Raw genomic sequence first — 18,832 nt, 5'->3', positions numbered from 1 at the left:
CGGGGCGGGGCAGTTAAATGCTTGATTCTTGTTATGCATTTTGTGTCACTGTGCTTTTTAAAGAACCCTTGACTTTTATTTTGAAAATCTCAACAGGAAGTAGTTGCTACACAAACTTCCGACAAGGATGCTCGAAACCCTGTAAGGGATTTCCCTTTATTTGATAGCCTTGTTGATTGACGTGAAAGAGAAAAAACGCAGTATTAAAAGGCTAGAAACACAGCGCCAGTCATGTCAGAGACATACGGTAGGGTGACTAATTTTCCTTTTCTCTTGTCACACTTGTTATCGACAGCATAGTATGATTTTTAGCAGGTGTCCCGAGCTCATCATCATCATAGTATTTGCTTACAAGCTGTGTTTAGTGCCAGCTAGGCAGCAGCTTTCTGTCTGCCATATGTTTCATCTTTCGACGCTAGTCTTAAATGTTTTATTTTTGATTCGTCAATTAAAAAGATATTGACAGCAATAATTACTATATTACGTTATCTTTTTGGATATAACTTGAATGTTATGATAACCTCTTTAGTCTCTATATTAGATAATGAGTATTGATAGCCTATATAGTCTGGTTAATGTTATGATTTAGTAACATACATTCCTATACCATGCTATTTATATTATGTACAATTTATATGCATTTTTTTAACAAAACAAAATCTTTGTTTTTGTTTTCCTCCCCTCTAGATTTCCTGTTTAAGTTTCTTGTGATAGGAAATGCAGGAACTGGAAAATCTTGTCTGCTTCATCAGTTTATAGAAAAAAGATGTATGCAATTTTCTGTTATCTTACCAATAAATATAATTTAAAAAAAACAAAAAAAAAAAAACATGAAATGTTACACCTGTCAATGTTCTGTTGCTAATGTCTTTCCTCTGTTCCTCTAGTCAAAGATGACTCGAATCACACTATTGGGGTTGAATTTGGCTCAAAGATAATCAGTGTGGTCAATAAGTTTGTCAAACTCCAGATCTGGGATACAGCAGGACAGGAACGTTTCAGGTGTGTTAATTTTCTAAAACTGTTTCCTTCTTAGATTGGCCATGTTTGTTGTGACCACTGTGAGATATGACTCATGATGAACATTTCCAGATTTGTTCTCAGGCAGTCAGATGGTGCAGCATTTCACGAGGGAGTGATTGAACTCCAGATTGCATGTAGTTTATAGTACCTCAGGCTCACACAGATTCATTTGTCAGCGCTGTCAACAACATAATTTTAATTCAGCTTAATTTTCACTGAACTTTTGCCAGCAGCTTCTTCCTAGAGCCAAAATACATTTAGAATGAAAATATACTAATGTCACACAAATTTATTATTTTGCATTGCTTTAAGGCTTCTATCTATCTATCTATCTATCTATCTATCTATATATATATATATATATATATATATATATATATATATATATACACACACACACACACACACACACACACTGAACAAAATTATAAACGAAATACTTTTGTTTTTGCCCCCATTTTTCATGAGCTGAACTCAAAGATCTAAGACTTTTTTTATGTACACAAAAGGCCTATTTCTCTCAAATATTATTCACAAATCTGTCTAAATCTGTGTTAGTGAGCACTTCTCCTTTGCCGAGATAATCCATCCACCTCACAGGTGTGGCATATCAAGATGCTGATTAGACAGCATGATTATTGCACAGGTGTGCCTTAGGCTGGCCACAATAAAAGGCCACTCTAAAATGTGCCAGTCGTCAGTGTCACATGATCCTTCAGAAATCATTCAAATTTGCTGCTCAAGAAACATTTATTATCAATGTTGAAAACAATTTTTTTGCGGAAACTGAGATGCATTTTTTTTCAAGGTTCTATGAAGAATAGGAAATTCCAAAGAACAGCATTTATTTAAAATAGAAATATTCTGAAATAATGTAAATATCTTTACTGTCACTTTTGATCAATTTAATGCATCTTTGCTGAATAAAAGTTTTTTGCTGGGTAGCTCTAAAATTACCAAATATCAGCCATTTAATTGGTTCATTGATATATTGGTTTACCACTAGATTTAACCAGCTGTTATGCCAAACTCTTGCAGACATTACAGAGGTTTAATTGTACAAATGTTTGTTCTCCTCAGGTCTGTAACACGCAGCTACTACAGAGGTGCAGCAGGGGCTCTTCTTGTGTATGATATCACTAGGTAAAGTCACACTTATATATCCAGTTCCTCTGCATAATATTATGGGTGTGTGGGGCTCTATTTTCTCAGAGATTCATATATTTCTGGATGTTTGCCACATCCCTAAGTGTATTGATTTCTGACACTTTCTGTCTCTGGATGTTAGTCGAGAAACATACAACGCTCTGACTAACTGGCTGACAGATGCCCGGATGTTGGCCAGCCAGAACATAGTGATTATACTGTGTGGAAATAAGAAGGATCTGGATGCTGACCGTGAAGTCACCTTCCTGGAGGCCTCGCGTTTCGCTCAAGAGAATGGTGTGTATGTCAGACAAGCAGATACCTGCTGGTTACAATTGATCTGCTTGCATATTGTGACTGTGCCAATAGAGGTCACTACAGGATAGAATTACTAACAAACATGAACCCAGCAGTGAACGTGTAGACACACGACTGGCTGCATTGAGATCACAAGGGCTATTCAGAGAGTAAACCGTGATTGGCTATTGGTGCATTGCCATTGTGTATATACTAGTGTTTATGGATCTGTGTTGCTATTGTAAACTAAAATTATTAAAAATGGTTTGCGTTAACAAAAAATCAATATTGGATGAAAAACTTCAAAACCAAACAAAATTTGGAAATGTTGCTTTGGCAGCTAACTGAAATAAAATGTTTAAGTAGAATTACTAGAAGATAAAACTGCAATAAATATAAAGCTAAATAGAAATATTTAAATAAAACAAAAACTAATAAAAATGGCAAAATCACATAACAAAATGACCAAATCTTAATGAAAACTGAAAATATAAAAATTCAAGCTAATTCAAAATATTATTAAATACTATTATAGCATATAAATAATACTAAATAAACCGTTTAACCGTAATAAACATGGCAAAATAATCACAATATTTAAGTCTTTTTGAGAATGCATTAATTTCTGCTTTAAAAACAGATGTAATTTTTTATATGTTTACTTGCAGAGCTCATGTTTTTGGAGACCAGTGCACTAACAGGGGAGAATGTGGAGGAAGCTTTTGTCCAGTGTGCTCGGAAAATCCTTAACAAAATAGAGTCAGGTACAAAAAGACCAGTGCCTTTTGCTCTTACTTATAAGCATATAAAGACATTGGAATCAAGCTGCTGTGCTTGTCATTTGTTTGTGTAGGAGAGCTGGACCCGGAGCGGATGGGTTCAGGAATCCAGTACGGAGATGCAGCGTTGCGGCAGCTGCGTTCTCCCAGACGGGCTCAGGCAGAGAGCGTGCAGGAGTGTGGCTGTTAACACAGATCGCAGACAACTCACCAACCAGGTGAAGGTCCAGGGGCTTGATTTCTCTCTGCTTGCTTTTCACATCTGAGGTTTTAATATTAGAAGGTTGTCCAAGCTCTGTCCTGAGGGGTTTCAGCAGTTCCTTAGCATTTTCATGTGCAATACTTATTAGGGGTGTGATATATATATCGTCTACGATAATATCGTGATATTTGTTTTAACGATGTGCGATCTGACATTATCGAGTATGTCCCTCACTTTACAAAAACACACATAGAGAGTGCACGCATGCACCACGTGATGTAGTCTAGACTAGAGAGTTAGAGTAATGCGTTTGTGCATTCAGAGTCCACAATTTCACTGCGTGATTTAGTCTATTAAAATTCATTTAGAATGTCCCCAATATTCAAGATAAGGAGGCAAAATATCTCTGTATTATACATGTAATACCTCTGTCTTTTTATATTTATATCGTATAATATAGTTAATCAATATCACATGAAGAGTGCTTGATTACAAATGTGATAATGATTTTATACAACAGTTTAATAAACAAGTTAATATTAAGTGACTTGCATTTTATACACCGTATTGCCTGTTTTTGCTCTATACTTCGCCGATGAAAATAGTTCCAAACAAAGCCACACGACTGTTTAGCAGCACACAGCGTTGTTTCGTCACTGAATAAACGAATCGTTTGAATGATTCAATGACTCACTCATTAAGACAGTCAAATGCTTCGTTCCCGAATGAATCAGCCGTTCAAATGAATCAGTTGAAACTCAATGGCTGCGTCCAAAATCGCACACTGTCTTGAGTAGGTACTTATTTGAATAAGTCATCACTTCATGACCGCTAAAAAAGTACGGTCTATATAGTATGAATGTGTGTAGTATGAATGTAATCTGGATGCATTCGTCATTATCATGTGACCTATCAGCGTCAGAGCGTTAACGCTTCACTGCCATTCACAAATTCTCTCCCATGGCCTCATGGGATAGTAAAGTGTCCATCGAATACACACTTCAGAATCTTGCCATAAGAAGTAGGTCATGCGGGTACTTTTTGTGTGTACTGTGAATTCGGACATACTACTTTTGTCTACTATATAGTAAAGAAGTATGCGATTTTTGGATGCAGCCAATGACTCGCTCATTAACAGTGACTTGCTTTAATTTCACATTTAAAGTATCTTTTAATTTTTTTCATAATTTCATATATCAATATTCAACTTTTATGTTTAAACATTAAAACCTTATTAATGCATTTGTAACTGCAGGTTAAATGCATTCATGTCCCCTCTGAGCTGCACTAAACAGTCTGTGTAAATGCATCTTAAAGGGATAGTTCACTTATGAATGGATGCGCTTTGATGGACTTCCAAAGACATACACCCATTCACTCCCATTATAAAGCTTGGAAGAGCCAGGACATTTTTTAATATAACTCTGATTGTACTCGTCTGAAAGAAGAATGTCATATACACCTAGGGTGGCTTCAGGGTGAGTAAATCATGGGCTAATTTTCATTTTGGGTGAACTATCCCTTAAATGCCACTTCAGATGCAGCTTCTGTGTTTCCTCTGCATTGCAAAGATCAATTTTGTTGATACTGATTTCATCTGATTGGTAACAGCCCTATTATGTATCATAATTCTTATTGAATTTATTGATTAAATGTAATAATTTGACAAAGGATGATGCATACATTTAAATAGGTTAAAACAAATGCCTTTATAATGGTAAAAATGCCCATAAAAGGTACAAATCAATTTAAAAATAAAAGATAATTTCTGTCACTGCTGCGAACGGACCACCACACAGAATATGAATATCAAACACTTTAGGAGTCAGCTGTCCACGGCAGTCCTAAACCTGACAACGTACCAACACAAAAAACACACCAAGCAAAATATCGTCTAATTATCGCTATCGATAAAATCCCAGAAAAAATTTACTCCGATATAATTTTTTGTCAATATCGCACACCCCTAATACTTGTACTAATTTTCTTCATTTTGCTATATCATAATCTTGGTCTCTAAAAGAAGAAGGTGCTGTTCTTCCTCTTTACTGGCCCCCGTACCACTCATAATGGCATCATCCACTAAAAATAGCTGCACTGCATTCAGATTTAATCAGATACAGTTGTTCACTGTGCTCAAAACATCATTCCCTGCATATTAGATTTAAGTGTCTTGCTCAGTCTGCTAAGGGTTCTGTTTAGTGTCCTTGAACTTTATTCAATAACTGAATCATATTTAAAATGTTTAGTCTTTAGTTTGGAATTGAGTGTTAACCATCTAAGAAACTAAAATAAATAAGATAAAGAATAAAAACAATGTCTGAAAATACAAACATAGAACATATTTTATATATAATTATTTTTCATCTATTTTTGTTCACTGCTAGTGTTTAGAATTTCTCATCACCCTTTTCGCTTGAAAAGGGTGTTGTTGGTTTTCTTTTTTATGGTATAAAATCCTGGTAATGCTTTAAAGTAAGTTTGTGTATGTTAACATTAGCAAATGCTAACATGAACTTACAATGACCAGTACTTTTACAGCATTTATTAATCTTGAATAATATTAATTTCTACATAAACTACCATTCAAAAATTCATTCAAAAACTGGTTTCAACACAGAATAATAAGAAATATTTCTTGAGCAGCAAATTAGCATATTGGTATGATTTCTGGAGGATCATGTGACACTAACAGATATTTTCAATTTAAATAATATTTCAGAATTTAATGGTTTTACTGTATTTTTGATCAATTAAATGTAAGCCCTGGTAAGCATAAGAGGCTAAACATTTTAACATTTTATAGTGTATATTAATTTAGTTTTTACACTTCAGTTTGTATAAAGCAACATTAATATATTGTAAACAAACAATGACACCAATGAAAAAATCATATATTTATAAATTAACATTAATCTAAATTATTTTGATTAACTTTGATTCCAATTGCATGCACTAATACTTATAAACTGAACTGTATTTTAAAGTGATACCAGCATACTTTGTGACACACAATTTTAGCATTAGATAGTTAAAGCAGTCATAACCCCGTTGTCTGTAAAAGGATGTTGATAGCCACCCCTCAGCATCTCTACTGTATTTGGCATGCTCTAGCAGGAGGAGCTCTCTTCAAGAGGAGGTGCTATTTTTGGCAGTGACACCAACCAAATGCCACTCGAGTTTGCTTCTGCATGCCTTGCGTATGAGTGATAATGCCTCAGCACCCACACACACACACGGCCAAATGTTTTACCTTCTTCCACCGCCTCTTAAGAACAGACAAGTCCTCCAAACCCTTCTCCCTCTTATCAGTCAAATGCCAAATGAGAAACAGTGTCAGGGGAATGGATATATTTAACTCCAGATACTCTGCCCTCCCAAGCGCTTTCCGAGGTGCCTTGTTTGGAATGCGAGCTAGAAATAGAGATTCAAGGTGTCTGAAGAAGATCAAGGCTGATTATGAAGCTACACCTTAAGAAAGCAGACTGAAAAGACCATCTATATGACTTCCTGCACTTTTTCTGTGTCCTTTGGCCAAGGTTGTGTGAACACGAGGAGGACGACATTAGTCGGGGCGTGTGATGTACGGCTCATCGTGGTGGAGCGTCTGTTTCCCTCACCTTACTTTTACTTCTGTTCTGACATGCCGAGGACCCCCTTAAACTCCAGAAGGATCCGGAAAATGTTTACTGTCCCCCTCGGGTCCAGGCAAAGACATCTGTGGTACCCAAAACACTGAGGGTAGTTAAAAGATCTGGCTCTTGCCCCTGAGAATACTGCACTGAGCCCTGTCTTTTCCTTTTCCATATGTAGATGTTGTGTAGAGAAGAGTTTCTATTATCACCGTGGAGCATGTTTCATGGTTGCAGTACTACTACATATTCATAAATAACTATATACAGCATATTTATATATATAGCTGCATCACTGCTTTATGGCACGCACCTGTAATTATCAACAATGTGCATTATCTTGCTTTTAATTAGCTTTATTTTTTTTCCATTATTGTTAGGATGTTTTAGGATAGGATACCAGAAAGTGTTTTTTGACATTTGTCAAAAAGTTTTTGTTCTTGTATTGTAATTTACATTTAAAATGTCAGCCAGCGCCCACTTGCCTTCATATCACACTGTAATATATTGTCAGTATGGACAGCTTCAATATCAGTGTTACATGCTCTATATTTATAAAGCGTTCCTGTGCTGCATTCCCATTTTTAGGTGTTTGTTGAAATGATCCTGACGTATATAAAGTGATTCTTTTTTGGAGAATTTCTTTTTTTATTATTTTGCTTTCTAAATCTACTTTTTCCATGTTCTTCTATACATTTTAAATGGACATATCTTAAATAAGCTTGCTTTGAAAATGAATGCTAAATCATTGTGGATCCCACTTCACAATGCTTGTCATCATGTCTTTATATCAATCATTTTATGTTTGTAAAAATAGCGATTTGTTAAAATGAGGCAGATTGCCAATAGTCAGGTTTATCAATGCATTGAATGGTAGTTCCTCGTTTTTTCATTAATGCTGCTGCTTCACTTTACATGAACCTCAAACATGTCGGGTAATTCTGTAGTACTGATCTAAGGAATTAAGATGTGATTCAAAACTCACCTAATCAAAAGTACAATTTAGCTGCTGAATGTAAAATCAATGTAGTTTGTGTAAAACTTCCAATCCTATTTTGCTGGACAGTCAAGTTTTCTTTAAAAAAATAAATAATAATAATTAAAGAGTTTAATTAAAGTAAGGAAGATAATGCCAGATACTGTAATTGCTCCTTGGCTCTGACACATGGATAAAGTCTTGGCAAGCTTGCAGAATCCCAATGTCCAGGAACAGCATGCTCTAATGAGTTTGTGATATAATAAATTTGCTTTGTGCATAGTAGTGAGAACAGTTTCGTATATTAATAGGCAGGCCTGTGTACAAAGTATCCTAAACTACAAACATACTTTAACATCCATTATATGCTTATGTAAAGTTTTATACTTTATTTTTTACTTTTACATACCAATAACTCCCTCTAAACAGCAACCTGTTAAAAGTGTTAAGACTGAAAACAAAACAAAAATCCCATCACTATTAGTGACCTATTCGTGTGGTGAAATAGCACTGTAAATGTTACACATTTAAACACATCTCAGTTTTACAAGCTGAAATCTAAACACATAAACCTTAATACCCTTCAAATGTGCTTTTGAATCAGACAGTGGAATGCATATTCATCATCTTAATGTACCTCATAACATTATGGCTTCAATACTTTTACACTAAAACAACACTATTCACGTAATACATGCTAGATCCGACTATAAAATGTGATGAGGGAAAAAATACCTGTACATTTGTTCATACAACACATGCATTCTTCCATTAAAGATGAACTAAATATAATAACTACTGAATTTAGAATCAGTTCAATATCCTTATATAAATAGTGTACAAATATCCCAATCTCATTATTCCTCAAAAAATAAATTACATTATACAACACGAAATACCTGAGTGCTACTAAAAACCAAATAACATCACACTGAATGAAAGTTATTCTTGATGAAGAACAGCTGGAATGGCTTTGATGTGTATGATCTCATTCAAAAATGATTGGTCATTTTTGCTGTCTGTTTCATGCTTTAGATACCAGTGACTTTTTACACTTTATTTACAACATAATACACATGGAACGCACCATTAGAGTGAATGTACAAGTAAAATCTAATTTGGCTCAAATCAGAGAAAACAGATATTAATATAATGGAACGACTATTTAAGTAAGTGTTGGCGCGACGTATTTCTGTAAAATACAAAACAGATTTCTTTACATTAACCTTAATTGTTAATCAATATAAACATTGGAGAAAATACAGAACATTACAACACATCACATTATATGTCTCTAATTGTCTGACAATTACTGAACACTTTCAAGTAATTGTTTGGCTGAGAGTGTAAAGAGACACTGGTAAATCTCATGGACTGTAAATCTACGCAACCTACAAAATCAACAAGGCATGTGATTGCTTGACAGTTTGCCCTGCAGCATCAATGGATTGTGTTTTCATGTTTGATACGTATGTACCAGTAAATGCAACATATCCATGGTGTAAATAAACCCCTAAAAAACCTTGAGTTTAATTCACTGTGACCCATCTGGAAGAAGGCAAGTGAACTGGACAGATGCCCCAGTCATCACGTGGAGTGTTTTGGGTTGTTTAGCCTGAGAGGTTTATACAGTCACAGACATTTTTAAAGGATTTCTGAAAGCAATACTACCGAGACCGAGCAGAAAAGCAGCGCATGTACTCTGTCATCCAGGGGTTGAAATCAGGGACAATCTTAGTTGCGTTCTTTTCTAAGTCAGCAGATCTGGCTCTTTGTTTGTCAGATTTCTTCATCTGTTTTTCCACCTCCCGTCTGGTTTTTGCTCGCAACGCTGACTCATGGATCTAGACAGAAGAAAGGCTGCATGAAGTAGGCATGAAAAACGATAAACAGATGAGTACTTCAAGGGTTAGTTTGCCCACAAATGAACATTCTATCATCATTTACTAACAAAACAACATTAGACCTCATTGACTTTGATGGACAGTGGCCAATTGAAACATTCTTTAAAGTAGTAGTCATATAATGACAGAATTTTCATCCCTTTAAAGTTGGCATTAAATGGAAGTTGAGAGTCTTTTCAACTGAGAGTGAAACTGCCAACAAGAACAAGAACAGCTGAGAGTGAAACTGCTTCTAAAACAAGAACAAAAGTATTTCGATTTTTGTCCATCGTGAAATTGATTGATGGTGACCTTAAAGTTGCAACAATCCAAGAGAGAAAGAGAGTAATTGTTCATTTCAATTTATAAGGAATATTTATATTAACCAAACTAATATTTGTTTTATTCTAGTAGTCTTTTTTTCAGAAGTTTGCTTATGATTTGATATGCTTCCTGAAAGGATACTCACCTCTGCGGTTGATGTTGCGGGTCCAACATTATGGGTTTTCTTAGAAGCCATATCTGTCCGCCTCTCTCCTGAGCCGTACAGGGCAAAAGGGTGACGGTTCTCTTTGTCAGGGTCTTTGGTGACATGAGGCTTGACCTTTGATCTTGTATGCTTGTGTGAAGAGCGGCGTTTGCTCTTTGGCGTATTCAGGATATTCGTGTCAGTTTCTGGGTTGAGAGCAGGAACGCGTTCTCTGGCATTCTCTTCCTCCCCTTCTTGATGACGCCGCTCAGCGACTACGGTAACTAGCTCTGATGAGAAAACACAGAGAGATCCGCATGGGATTTTGCATTTAAAAAAGTGTTTGGAGTCATTTTAATCAAGTATCACAGATTAGTGTGTCTTTATTACTTGGCATTAAGTTTTCCATGATTTAAATGTTACTTTGAAAATTATGCTAAATTGTGCTTATGTAAATATTTCACTATGGTAAAGTTATTTACTGTAAATAAGGTTTGAGCATCAGCATCATTATAATGTATTAAAATGATAAACAAATCAGTAAAGTTTATCTTTTACAAAGAATTTATGACACAAATGTAGCTGTATTATAGCTGTAAATCAATAAAAACATTGATAATATAATCATATAATTTATTACTACTATAAATATGGATGTTTAATGAAAAATAGAAACCTATTTTTCTGACACATTTTTTTTCCAACAGTCAGAAATCCTTAACATTGAGTTGCATACTGCATAATGTGAGACTTATGAGCATTGATAACTTATGAACTAGTTATAGTATTTATTAATATTTCAAATTAGCTTTTATTTTTATATTTTCGTTTTATTTTAAATTTGAGAAATTTTGCTTTTGTCATTTTTATTTGTTTTTGGTCTTAATATTTCTATTTATTTTATAGGCGATTTTCATTCAAGTTTAAGTTTTAATCTAATATTTAGATTTTGTTTTAATTAACGCAGATGTAGATTTAGTTTTAGATTACAACAACACTCGAACACACAAACTATTTTAGTAATTACTATAAAAGAAAAACAACATAAGATGACAACCTGTAACGTTAGCTCGATCAGGAGGACTTACTGGTGTCTGCAGTGTCCTGAACTTCTGCGTGTGGTTCTGCTGCTGGTGGTTCTGGTGTCACACATGCAGATCGTTCTGGTTTCTCATCATGGATCCTCAGAGGTTCGACTTTATTCCGACTTAGAGGAGTGGATTTGCCACTGGAGCCTATCTCGCTTCCCCACTCTCCCCAAAACCAAGGGTTGTGCGCTTGCTCCAACAGCCGCCTTGACAGTCTGTAGTTCAGCAAATCCTCGTAACATTTCGCGTAGGTGTCCCATCTCGGATCTTTAAATTTCTTCATGTATTCAGACCTAATTCTCTTCGTCACCATATTTCACTATCGTTCGACTAGAGAGAAACATATAAAGGTTACATTATAGCGAAGTAACAGTCTGTTGAAAAGGAATTATGCAATTCTATTCCGAATCAGCCCTCTTCTCGCGCCAGACTTTTAAACCAAATTACTATGGCAACAGAGTTCTAATACGCAAGCGAAAGCCAATCGCTGAGTTTCTCTCTTCGACACGCCCCCTGCGTGCACACACCTACTTAAACTATGGCGTCATCTCGGAGCTCTCTGAACCTCTTAACGCATTTGCATATTAGGGTTCATAAGGTGACGATAAAGATTAATGCAGACTTCAGTAATACAGTTCACTAATCTAAAACACACGAATAAAAAGAAGACATTAGTACATTTTATACGTAGCATAGATAATGTGCTACCATCGACAGTGCGACTGTACAGAGAAACGAAAGCTTTATTATATACTGTAAGTAGTCAACGTTAAATATCAGCGTTTGGCACAATGCCTATCTAAATGCAATCAAACGGTGTGCGGTATAGTAATTAAAATAGAGGTTAAAGCTGCATTAGAACGTCGACTAGTGTTTAAAGCAAGTGTCATGTGACCGCAATGAGCGGAAGCAAGTTGAATGAAGATTTATGCCATAAAAACCTGTCAACAGTAACAAGAGCCGTGTTTTGATATTATATTTACTTACCGTTTTGATTAAGGCAGGGCCGAGAAGGTAAACAGATGGCGCTTGTAGTCTGCAGACGTCAACCTTGCTTTGTAAAACACGGTTGTAGCTCCGCCCTGTGGTGAAGGCGCTGGAAATCACTCGAAGGAATCAACAGGTGGTGTTGTTCTCCACGGTTAAAACTTGACTTCCCTGAGGAGGTGTTTGGGGTCTTAAAATTATTGATTTTTATATACGTGTTGTTGTTTATAGCCTTTGAACAGCATTTTAAACGACCACAAAACACGTTACACTGCGATAAGTATACGTCACGTGAACATTTGTGCCAGAAAGAAGCCATATACTGTCATAATTTATTGCGTGTTCTATTCACACATTAACATATGGAAGATGGTGCTTATCTGGAAAAACCAGACCAGACCACAAAAACCTCCTATAAAAAGAATCATCTTTTGACCACAAGGATTTTGAATCATGCACATTTTAGTTTTAGGATTTGTGACTCATTCATGGCAAATTGAAATCTGAAAATAAATTCTGTGCATGTGATTGAAAACGTTAATCCTTTTAAAAAAAATAGATATATTATTTATTCTCTGATGGATTGGTGTAGCTCATTGCATTCAGGTCAGAAGGAGGTCAACTTTCTCTATTTTCAGGAATATTGAAGGGTTAAATGAACCATAAATGTGACCATATGATGACTTTTTGATTTTTGTAAACTTAAATACTTTGTACACTAAGCAAACTGCACTATGAATCTTACTTTATCAGCTATGCTTCCTGAAAATAACTAGATCATACTTTTTTGCTTTTCAGCAACACTCTAGATCACTAACCCCCAGTTTCACAGACAAGGTTGTCCCAGACTAAAATTCATGTTTGAGCTGTTTCAACCGACCTATCTTAAAAATGTCAGTGCCATTGTTTTGTCTCAAGATGCACACCAGTAATGTTTTTTTCTTCTAGGTACGTTTATAAAAGCTACTTAAATGCCCTCATTTTACCAAAAGCCTAATCCTGGCTTAATCTAAGCCCTGTCTGTAAAACCGGGCCTAAGTTTCCAGTTTCAAGTCGAACAATTTATTAACACAAACGTGTCACAAAAACCAAATAATGGACTTTAATAAATTAATGACTATTTATGTACAGATTACAGTCTTGTGATAGACAACACGGTATAACAGTTTTCTGGATCTTGATTGTATCTATTTGGACAATGCTGGAGCCTGCCTCATCGTGTTCCTGCTTGGTAATCCAGGGTATGTAACACATGGGTACAAAATAAATCTGTACCAAAGCTGTCCCATAATGATGAATGTCCAGTATTCTCTATTATTGTGTGATCCACAGCAAACGGATGCAGATGATGGATTTAGAAGCACTTGCGGTGGACAATGCTCGGGCCTGCCTCATCGTATTCCTGCTTGGTGATCCACATCTGCTGGAAGGTGGACAGGGAAGCCAGGATGGAGCCACCGATCCATACGGAGTATTTACGCTCAGGTGGGGCAATGATCTGTCAGAATGAGGAGACACATGAGCATATCAGTGATGCATGTTGCTATATCAATAGGGAACAGGAGCATGTTAAAAGATAACCACAGATGCATTACAGTACCTTGATCTTCATTGTGCTGGGGGCCAGTGCGGTGATCTCCTTCTGCATACGGTCAGCAATACCTGGATACATGGTGGTACCACCTGACAAGACATTGTTGGCATACAGGTCCTTCCTGATGTCAATGTCGCACTTCATGATGCTGTTGTAGGCGGTCTCATGGATTCCAGCAGACTCCATACCTGTTCAGAAACACCTTATTAATCAAACTAAAAGCCGTATGGAAAAACGCAGCATTTTTTAATAGTGTTTGTTTTTACGCACCAATGAAAGAAGGCTGGAAGAGGGTCTCTGGGCAACGGAAACGCTCATTACCAATGGTGATGACCTGGCCGTCGGGCAACTCGTAGCTTTTCTCCAGGGAAGAGGAAGAGGCGGCAGTGGCCATCTCATTCTCAAAGTCCAGAGCCACGTAGCACAGCTTCTCCTTGATGTCACGGACAATCTCACGCTCAGCTGTAAACGGAGTGTATAAGCAAGTCAGTTGTTTCCAACATAACATAACAAAACAAATCAAAAATTGTATAGGAAAAGTTTGGGGTAGGTCTGAATTTTTGAAAGAAGTCTCTTATGCTCACCAAGGCTGTATTTATTTAATCAAAACAAAACAAACAGTAACATTTTTTAATATTATTACAATTTAAAATAAGTTTTGTTTTTTTAAAAGCTGAAAAAGCCTAAAGCTGATTGTCATTACTCCAGTCTTCAGTCACATGAACCATTTATTTCAAATATAAATGTTTTGTAGTATTTTTAAAGTATTTACTGACACTTAATTAATTTAATGCGTTCTTGCTGAATAAAAGTATTAATTTCTTTAAAAAAAACTATATGGTAATAAAAACGGTAGTGTATATCCAACAATGACTTATATGATAAATTAAAAACAAAACTTTGGCCAATAACCATTATGGTACTAAAATATTGTGCATCCCTCAACAAATGCAACAAATATGAGTTGAAAGACACATTTGAAAAGAAATTCGATGAGTTGTTTTGACAAATCTTATATAAACAGAAGAAAACAACAGAAATTATTGTGAAATTGAAAAATTGCATTTTCCTACCAGTTGTGACGAAAGAATATCCACGCTCGGTCAGGATCTTCATGAGGTAGTCGGTCAGATCGCGACCAGCCAGATCCAGACGCATGATGGCGTGGGGCAGAGCGTAACCCTCATAGATGGGGACATTGTGGGACACACCATCACCAGAGTCCAGCACAATACCTTAAATATAGAAAAACAGGTCAGAAAGAACGTTTTTGCAGATATGATCTTCAAAATATATGATTAGTGGGAGTGTTAAGTGTTAAAATAATTGCCTCACCAGTGGTACGGCCAGAAGCGTACAGGGACAGCACAGCCTGAATGGCCACATACATGGCTGGGACGTTGAAGGTCTCGAACATGATCTGGGTCATCTTCTCACGGTTAGCCTTGGGGTTAAGAGGAGCTTCAGTCAGAAGAGTTGGGTGCTCCTCAGGGGCCACGCGGAGCTCGTTGTAGAAGGTATGGTGCCAGATCTTCTCCATATCATCCCAGTTGGTTATGATACCGTGCTCGATGGGGTACTTCAAAGTGAGGATACCCCTCTTGCTCTGAGCTTCATCTCCTACGTATGAGTCCTTCTGACCCATACCCACCATGACACCCTGGAAGAAGAAAAAGGGTATTTTTAATGTCGCAAATGTTACAATAGCTAAAGCTTGTTAATTATTTTAAAAATGGCGAAATGCAACATACCTGGTGACGGGGGCGACCAACGATGGAGGGGAAGACGGCTCTGGGGGCGTCATCACCAGCAAATCCAGCCTTCACCAGGCCTGAACCGTTGTCGCACACCAGGGCGGTGGTCTCCTCGTCGTCACACATCTTGATGGATTCTAATGAGGGACATAACACACTCTCATGGCAAATTGTAACTATACGTTGTGGTGAATAATTCATATGAATTCATATGATCAAAGTTTTTGTACGCTCTGCTTACCCCCCACTGATGGTTAAGTTTAGGGGTAGACCTTCATACTTACTCTTTTAAAAAATTCATATGAAACCACCTTGTAAAATAGTTGCGTGTTCTCGAATTGATCATTGAGAAATATTGGATAGGGTGCAGCCTTGTGCAAAAAGTTAAATCGAATTAACTGATTCTACAGCACATACAAAAAAGTTACATACACATACAAAAATGTTTTTATCATTACAACATCTTTGTTTCCATCCATTTAAATTGTCATAATATTTTCTGTCCTTTGTACTTGAGTTTTATAAGCCAGTTTCATGACTCAGACTCATCTTATAAGTCTTTGTTTTTAACTTAATTAAAACTCAATAACTTAAAGTGATGATCTGACTGCACTTATGACTGCAGGTTGTAACTTTGATTTTACTTAATTTACAGCCAGCAATTAAAATGAAATTAAGTTTATTTGACTTTTTTTTTACAGTGTACAAGTGCTGTAGAAATGGAAACATTAATGAATAAATCAAGTAGTAATAAAGTAATATTATTAGTTATGACCTTTTGTTATAAATCTATATAACTCTTAGATGTTTCGAATAGTCTATTCATATTTTTAAGTATAGTCATTTTCTAATATATGATTATTACATGCTGTCACGTCAAGAATAGGCTATCATTCATATGTATATGAATGACAAATCAAAATATACAAATCATCTATTATAAATGCATTCAATGATTAATTTATGAAAACGTAATTATGCAATATTCTTTATGCTCGATCAGTTTATAACCTATTGCAAACCCTTTAGCTATATCTCGTAGACGTTGACGTTAGTTGCCTTACATTGACTAAAAGTTTTTCTGTTAGTCCGCGTGACTGCACTAGTTAGTAGCGCATGGGTTTGTTTAATCCCTTTCTCTTACCTTTCTCTGATGAAGCTCAGTGCAGAACACAACCGCTGATGGATCCAGTCACGGACTGACTGACCCATGAAAACCTTTTATACTCTTCGTGTTTGTCCCCATGCGCACTATTGAGGATATGTGTATGTTCAGTTGGAGTTTTCCCCATCCTTCAACCATATTAGGCTTTTGCAGGGCAAGCGAGGGGTGACTTCCTAGTGAAGCGGCGTGTCTCCCGCTATCCCTAGGTTCGTAGTGAGCATGACTGTCCTTCTATGGCTTGACAGTCATCATTTCAGTCCACAGCATGAGCTGTATATGGTGTGGGGGCGTGTTGATGTTGCTACTAGCCATTTCCCACATGCTTCCTATGTCAATTGTAAGATACGTTTAGAGATTTGTGCACAGCCAATATTTGATCTCATTATTCTCATATACTTTGCGCAGTGTTGGTGAAGTAGGTCCGAAATGAAATCTTGACCAAAGAGATTTTGTGTGAAATTAAGTAAAATAATGTTATTACAGGCTATAATTATTATTATATCAACAATATGTAAAAAGAAAAAGAAAATAGTGATTGTAATTTGTAGCTAAACTGTATGTTTAGCAGTTAATATAGCCTAATAAGTGATTTATTGTTGCAAGTGATGTTATAAAACACCTCCCCCGCTAACAAGCATATTTACAATAGTCATAAGTGAATTGTGGGTAGGTAGTCTGATCTTTTATAGAATTGCATTTTCTATTTTAGACTCTGGAGGACATTTGGACCATCTGTTCACAACTCAACTACAGCCAGTTTTATAAATGAATTAGATGGTGTTCATGTCAGCTTACTAAATATTCAGTTTAATTCAATTAATTGATAACCCGGTAGGTTTATATTTGTGGGTTATTTTTAGGTGCTTATATATATTTTTCAATCTTTTTTTTTTTGGTCGTTTTTCTCTAAACCCTATAGTCTATATTTTCTTAAAGGGATAGTTCACCCAAAAATGAAAATGCTGTCATCATTTACTCACCGATATATTGTTCTAAACATGTTTGGGTTTATTTCTTCCATTGAACCCAAAATAAGATATTTTGGTAACTAAACAGTTGACAGTAGCCATTGACTTCCATGTTATTATTTTTTTCCTACTATGGATGTCATTGACAACTGTCAACTGTTTAATTACCAACATTCTTCAAAATATCTTCTTTTGTGTTCAACGCAGGAAAGAAACTTATACAGGTTTGGAACAACTTGAGGGTAAGTGATGACAAAATAAAAAATTTTAGGGGATTTTTACAATCCCTTTAATGTGCTATTTTGCTTTTTAAGTAAATCTTGTTATAAGATATATAGATAGATTTGCTGGAAAACAAGACAAAAAAAAATCATTATGATTCCTGGTGATGATTTCTTTTTCCAGTGCAGGGAGGTGTGTGGCTGCTCTGCATGCTTTACTCGAGAGGCCCGTCTCTGCAAGCAGATACCCTGCCATAGTTGGCCCTAGAGCTAATGTTGAGTGAGTCGATGAAGGGAACAGCCACAGTCACTGAGGGTAAGCAGCTTACAACACAGCCTGAGCTACAACCTCCCTGCTTGAACTTAATCAGACTTTGTGGATCAGTTTCTGAGGATAAGAGAGGGGCACAATGAGGGCAATTAATGAAACCACTTTATTGCTGAGGTGTAGAAGTAGAGTTGCTTACTAAAGGAGTGACCATAACCATTTTGGAGACTGAATAGTCTCTTGCATCATCAATAATTTTCCATAGTAGATCCCCACTTTTGCTGACACTCTTGGTTTCAAGAATAGCTTGTAATTTATTTTCAAGGGTCAACAGCACCCTCTTTTGGCAACTCAAGATGTTTAAATGTTCTCTATGACAT

General features: G+C 36.2%; 3 protein-coding genes across 4 annotated transcripts; 1 reads left to right on the top strand and 2 right to left on the bottom strand.

Moving 5' to 3' along the window:
- The first annotated feature begins 99 nt into the window (after window positions 1–99).
- rab4a (RAB4a, member RAS oncogene family) lies at window positions 100–9,582 on the top strand. Its single transcript, XM_084092225.1, has 8 exons — window positions 100–247; window positions 688–768; window positions 888–1,002; window positions 2,104–2,166; window positions 2,312–2,466; window positions 3,135–3,230; window positions 3,320–3,463; window positions 6,987–9,582. Exons 1-7 carry the CDS (start codon window positions 232–234, stop codon window positions 3,433–3,435), a joined length of 642 nt encoding a protein of 213 aa, XP_083948351.1. The 5' UTR covers window positions 100–231; the 3' UTR covers window positions 3,436–3,463; window positions 6,987–9,582.
- Window positions 8,425–12,592, bottom strand: ccsapb (centriole, cilia and spindle-associated protein b). Of its 2 annotated transcripts, none has more exons than XM_084092224.1 (4): window positions 12,483–12,592; window positions 11,496–11,825; window positions 10,408–10,697; window positions 8,425–9,915 (listed from the first exon to the last, which is right to left on the bottom strand). In XM_084092224.1, exons 2-4 carry the CDS (start codon window positions 11,806–11,808, stop codon window positions 9,892–9,894), a joined length of 627 nt encoding a protein of 208 aa, XP_083948350.1. In that variant the 5' UTR covers window positions 11,809–11,825; window positions 12,483–12,592; the 3' UTR covers window positions 8,425–9,891. The 2 variants fall into 2 exon arrangements, with proteins under 2 accessions (XP_083948350.1, XP_083948349.1); XM_084092223.1 differs by having other exon boundaries at window positions 8,425–9,899.
- Window positions 12,593–12,801: 209 nt separating this feature from the next.
- acta1b (actin alpha 1, skeletal muscle b) lies at window positions 12,802–17,242 on the bottom strand. The gene is made up of 7 exons (XM_084092222.1): window positions 16,975–17,242; window positions 15,828–15,967; window positions 15,412–15,736; window positions 15,150–15,311; window positions 14,347–14,538; window positions 14,083–14,264; window positions 12,802–13,980 (listed from the first exon to the last, which is right to left on the bottom strand). The coding sequence occupies exons 2-7, from the start codon at window positions 15,954–15,956 to the stop codon at window positions 13,837–13,839; spliced, it is 1,134 nt and encodes a 377-aa protein (XP_083948348.1). The 5' UTR covers window positions 15,957–15,967; window positions 16,975–17,242; the 3' UTR covers window positions 12,802–13,836.
- Window positions 17,243–18,832: the final 1,590 nt, after the last annotated feature.

Source organism: Abramis brama (assembly GCF_963993115.1).
Source record: "Abramis brama genome assembly, chromosome: 19".
In the NCBI taxonomy this organism is placed as follows: Eukaryota; Metazoa; Chordata; class Actinopteri; order Cypriniformes; family Leuciscidae; genus Abramis; species Abramis brama.
This window is presented reverse-complemented; position numbering and strand designations above follow the sequence as displayed.

Coding starts and splice junctions, on each gene's coding strand:
- rab4a (XM_084092225.1), top strand. Junction 2,167..2,311: donor CTTGTGTATGATATCACTAG/GTAAAGTCACAC, acceptor TCTGGATGTTAG/TCGAGAAACATACAACGCTC. Junction 2,467..3,134: donor GCGTTTCGCTCAAGAGAATG/GTGTGTATGTCA, acceptor GTTTACTTGCAG/AGCTCATGTTTTTGGAGACC.
- ccsapb (XM_084092223.1), bottom strand. CDS start 11,808: ATGGTGACGAAGAGAATTAGGTCTGAATACATGAAGAAATTTAAAGAT. Junction 10,698..11,495: donor TCAGGACACTGCAGACACCA/GTAAGTCCTCCT, acceptor TTTTCTCATCAG/AGCTAGTTACCGTAGTCGCT. Junction 9,900..10,407: donor CCGCAACATCAACCGCAGAG/GTGAGTATCCTT, acceptor TCTTCTGTCTAG/ATCCATGAGTCAGCGTTGCG.
- acta1b (XM_084092222.1), bottom strand. CDS start 15,956: ATGTGTGACGACGAGGAGACCACCGCCCTGGTGTGCGACAACGGTTCA. Junction 14,265..14,346: donor CTTCCAGCCTTCTTTCATTG/GTGCGTAAAAAC, acceptor GTTTCTGAACAG/GTATGGAGTCTGCTGGAATC. Junction 13,981..14,082: donor CCAGCACAATGAAGATCAAG/GTACTGTAATGC, acceptor TCATTCTGACAG/ATCATTGCCCCACCTGAGCG.